Source organism: Nicotiana tabacum, chromosome 18 (genome assembly GCF_000715075.1).
Source record: "Nicotiana tabacum cultivar K326 chromosome 18, ASM71507v2, whole genome shotgun sequence".
Taxonomy (NCBI): Eukaryota; Viridiplantae; Streptophyta; class Magnoliopsida; order Solanales; family Solanaceae; genus Nicotiana; species Nicotiana tabacum.
The window spans coordinates 159,599,832-159,604,113 of NC_134097.1; the positions used below are offsets into that span (position 1 = coordinate 159,599,832).

Consider the following 4,282-nt stretch of genomic DNA (forward strand, 5'->3'; position numbering starts at 1 on the left):
GAGCTTGCATATTCATTTATCAAAGCACACTCGGGAGCTCAAAAAGTCGAAAAAAGAATGGAAGATATTTTCAAAATCAAGCAAGGGGACTCAGAATTTCTTAGAGAGTTCGTGGATAGGTTCCAGCGTGAAAGAATGACGTTACCGTGCGTACCTGACAATTGGGCAGTTATAGCCTTCACTAGTAATTTGAATGAAAAAAGCTCTGAAGCCACGAGGTGACTCAAGGAAAGTCTTCGTGAATTCCCAGCAACAACGTGGAATGACATTTATAACAGGTATAGCACAAAGCTAAGGATAAAAGAGGATATTATCTCACGATCTCAAAAAGAAGAAAAGATGAGTTCGAGACGGGCGGAAACAGAAAAAAGTTCCGGTAAAAACAGGTACGAACCATATATGGGTCCAGTGGGAAAAGATTCACGGTCAAAACAGGACAATCCAAGGTACGATCATAGGTCGAGGAATAGAGAGTCGGGCTCGGCATCAAGATTTGGGAATGATCGAAACGCGGAAGAGTCACGGGATAATGATAGAAACTTGAAAGCAAGATTTGGCGGTTATAATTTTAATGTAAGCACTTCCGAGCTCGTACCTGTTTTAAGAACATGGGTGATAAGGTACGGTGGCCAAAAGAAATGAGATTGAATCCAAACAGGCACAACCCTAACCATTGGTGCGAATTTCACAATGATCACAGGCATAAAACGGCAGACTGTAGGTTGCTACAAGGTGAAGTCGATCATCTATTAAAGCAATGGTATCTCACTGAATTATTCAGTGAGAGAGGTAAGCAAGCATACATGAATAATAGGCAGGAGCCCCCAAAACCACTTTCTCCCAAAAGGACCGTTAATGTCATAAGTGGAGCTGAAGACATCAATGGTGTAATGTACACAGCAGCCAATAAAGTTTCCAAAATCACAATTATCCACGGGAAGCGGGTACGACATGTCTTAGAGGAAGAAAGCATTACGCTTGATGATGCAGATGTGGATGGCGTATTATCTCCACATAACGATGCACTGGTAATATCTCTACTTGTACATGATACTAATGTGAAACGAGTTTTGATTGATCCAGATAGTTCCGTGAACATTATTCTGCTAAGAGTACTACTTGAGATGCAAGCCGAAGATAAATTAATATCAAAGGCGCATACTCTGTCTGGATTTGACAATTCCAGCGTAGTAACGAAAGGGGAGGTAATATTTACTACATTCGCAGAAGGAGTTGTCAAAGATATAAAGTTTCAGGTGGTAGATATGGAGATGGCTTACAATATGATCCTTGGGAAACCATGGATCCACAAGATGGATGTCGTTCCGTCAACCTTGTACCAAGTTATTAAATTTCCATCACCATGGGGAATATGTCAAATCCGTGGGGATCAACATACATCCATGAGCATCAACTCTGTAGCAGATTCAAGTACGGGAAATAAAGAAAAATAGCAATTACAGAATATAGTTGAGGGTACCACAACACAAACCTCAACTGAACAAGGACGAACAGACGTGGACTCAAGGCCATATGCCATTAAGAACCAGAGGAAAATGAAAATATCAAAACAACGATTGAAGAACTGGAAGCTGTAATATTATTTGTACAATGGCCTGAAAGGAAAGTCTACGTAGGGGCCAATCTAAGCCAAGACATGAAAGGTAAGTTGATTGAATTTTTAAAAAACTAACGTGGATTGTTTTGCTTGGTCCCACTCTGATACGATAGGAATACCACCAGAGGTAATGACTCACAAATTAAATGAAGACCCGTCGTATCCCCCTGTCAAACAAAAGAAGAGAAAGCAAGGAACTTTCAAAATCAGGTAATTCAAGATGAGATTCAAAAATTACTAAAGATTGGGTCTATCCGTGAGGTAAAGTATCCTAATTGGTTAGCCAATACTGTTGTGGTACCGAAGCAGAATGGTAAGTGACGAGTTTGTGTAGATTACACAGACCTTAACAAAGCTTGTCCTAAAGATTCTTTTTCATTACCACATATAGATCAACTAATTGATGTTACTGCAGGACATGAATTGTTAAGCTTTTTAGATGCGTATTCAAGATACAACCAGATCAAAATAGATCCAATAAATGAAGAAAAAACTTCATTTATAACAGACAGGGGGACTTAATGTTATAAAGTAATACCTTTTGGTCTCAAAAATGCTGGTGCAACATATCAAAGACTAGTGACCAAAATGTTTCAAGAACATTTGGGGAAAATAATGGAGGTCTACATAGATGACATGCTCGTTAAAACTCAACATTCAGGGGATCATATATCGCACTTGTCTGATACGTTTCAGTTCTTGCAAAAATTCAATATGAAATTAAATCCGGAGAAATGTGCATTCGGTGTTGCATCAGGTAAGTTTTTGGGTTTTCTTATTTCTAACCATGGTATTGAAGTGAATCCCACACAGATTAAGGCCATTGAAGAAATTCCTGACATGCTTACAAGTAACAAAGAAGCGCAGAGGTTGATAGGAAGAATTGCAGCCTTGGGGAGATTTATTTCTAAATCATCAGAAAAGTGCTTTAAGTTCTTTTCAGCTCTTAAAAAAGCAAGATCAGGTCGAATGGACTGAGGAATGATAGCAGGCACTCAAAAATTTGAAGACATACCTATCAAATCTGCCATTGCTCGCAAAACCAAAGGTTGGAGAAAGGCTGCTCATCTACCTTGCTGTCTCAGAAGTAGCGGTAAGTGCTGTTTTAGTCAGAGAAGACCAAGGTAAACAATCTCCGATCTATTATGTTAGCAAATCTTTATTAGATGTGGAGCCGCAGTATCCTCAATTAGAAAAGCTTGCACTTGCATTAATCATGGCATCTAGAAAATTAAGGCCTTATTTTCAGTGTCATCCTATTGTTGTAGTAACTACTTATCCATTACGCAATATATTACATAAGCATGAGTTATCAGGTAGGTTAGCCAAGTGGGCTATAGAATTAAGTGAATATGACATCACATACCAACCTAGAACCGCGATAAAATCTCAAGTGTTAGCAGATTTTGTGGCTGATTTTAGCCAAGGAATGAAATTAGAAGCAGAAAAAGAATTACAAGTGTTCAATGGATCTAATCCGGGAATTTGGACCTTATTTACTGATGGTTCGTCTAATGTGAAGGGTGTAGGCTTAGGAATTGTTTTGGTACCACCTACGGGTGAAACCATTCGATAAGCCATTAAATGTTATTCTATAACTAACAATGAGGCAGAGTATGAAGCTATGATTGTAGGTTTAGAACTAGCACGAGAACTTGGCATTAATCAGATTATAATCAAAATTGATTTGTAGCTCGTGGTTAATCAAATGTTGGGGACTTATACGGCCAGGAAAGCACGGATGTAGTAATACTTAGAGAAGGTACGGGATCTGATTAGGCAATTCCAAACCTGGAAAGTTACGCAAATATCAAGAGATGAAAATGTCGAGGCGGATGCCCTTGCTAATCTCGCATATGCGGCAGATATGGCAAGCAATGAAAATGCTTCTGTAATTCATTTGTTTCATTCAGTGCTCGATCCAGATAAAAATGAGGTAAATTTTAATAATATAACCTGGGATTGGAGGAACGAGATTGTTGCTTTTTTGCAGTATGGTACCGTCCCTGAAGACAAGAGAAAAGCTCACGCGCTTCGAAAAAAGGTTGCTCGATATTATTTAAAACAAGGCAATTTTTATCGAAAAATGTTCGGTGGTCCCTTAGCAAGATGCCTCGGAACTTCTCAGACAGAATACGTAATGAGAGAAATAGACGAGGGGCATTCTGGAATCACGCCGGAGGAAGATCACTGGTAAGAACCATAATTAGGGCAGGTTATTATTGGCCCAAAATGGAAGAAGAAGCGAAACATTTTGTGGCTAAATGTGATAAATGCCAAAGGTACGGTAATAACATGCATAGACCTGCGGAGTTGTTACATCCAGTCATTGCACCGTGGCCTTTTATGAAATGGGGGATGGATATCGTGGGTCTGCTACCACAAGCAAAAGGACAGGTAAAATTCTTGCTCGTACTCACTGACTATTCTACTAAATGGGTGGAAGCAGGAGCATTCAAACAGGTGCGAGAAAAAGAAGTTAGAGATTTCATTTGGCGAAATATCATATGTCGATTCAGTGTGCCAAAGGAAATCGTGTGTCATAATAGCCCTCAATTTATAGGCGCACAAATCACAGAGTTCTTTCAAAGTTGGCAGATTAAAAGAATTACATCCACACCTTATCATCTGGTGGGTAATGGACAAGCTGAGTCAACAAACAAA

General features: G+C 39.3%; 1 protein-coding gene across 1 annotated transcript; it reads left to right on the forward strand.

The window, feature by feature from the left end:
• Positions 1-608: 608 nt before the first annotated feature.
• Positions 609-1,454, forward strand: LOC142172791 (uncharacterized). Its single transcript, XM_075236482.1, has 2 exons — positions 609-1,028; positions 1,125-1,454. The coding sequence occupies exons 1-2, from the start codon at positions 609-611 to the stop codon at positions 1,452-1,454; spliced, it is 750 nt and encodes a 249-aa protein (XP_075092583.1).
• Positions 1,455-4,282: the final 2,828 nt, after the last annotated feature.

Bases quoted from the DNA above. Each gene is read 5' to 3' on its own strand.
- LOC142172791 (XM_075236482.1), top strand. From the start codon at position 609: ATGGGTGATAAGGTACGGTGGCCAAAAGAAATGAGATTGAATCCAAAC. The intron at 1,029-1,124 runs GTAATATCTCTA...GTACTACTTGAG, and splicing joins CTCCACATAACGATGCACTG to ATGCAAGCCGAAGATAAATT.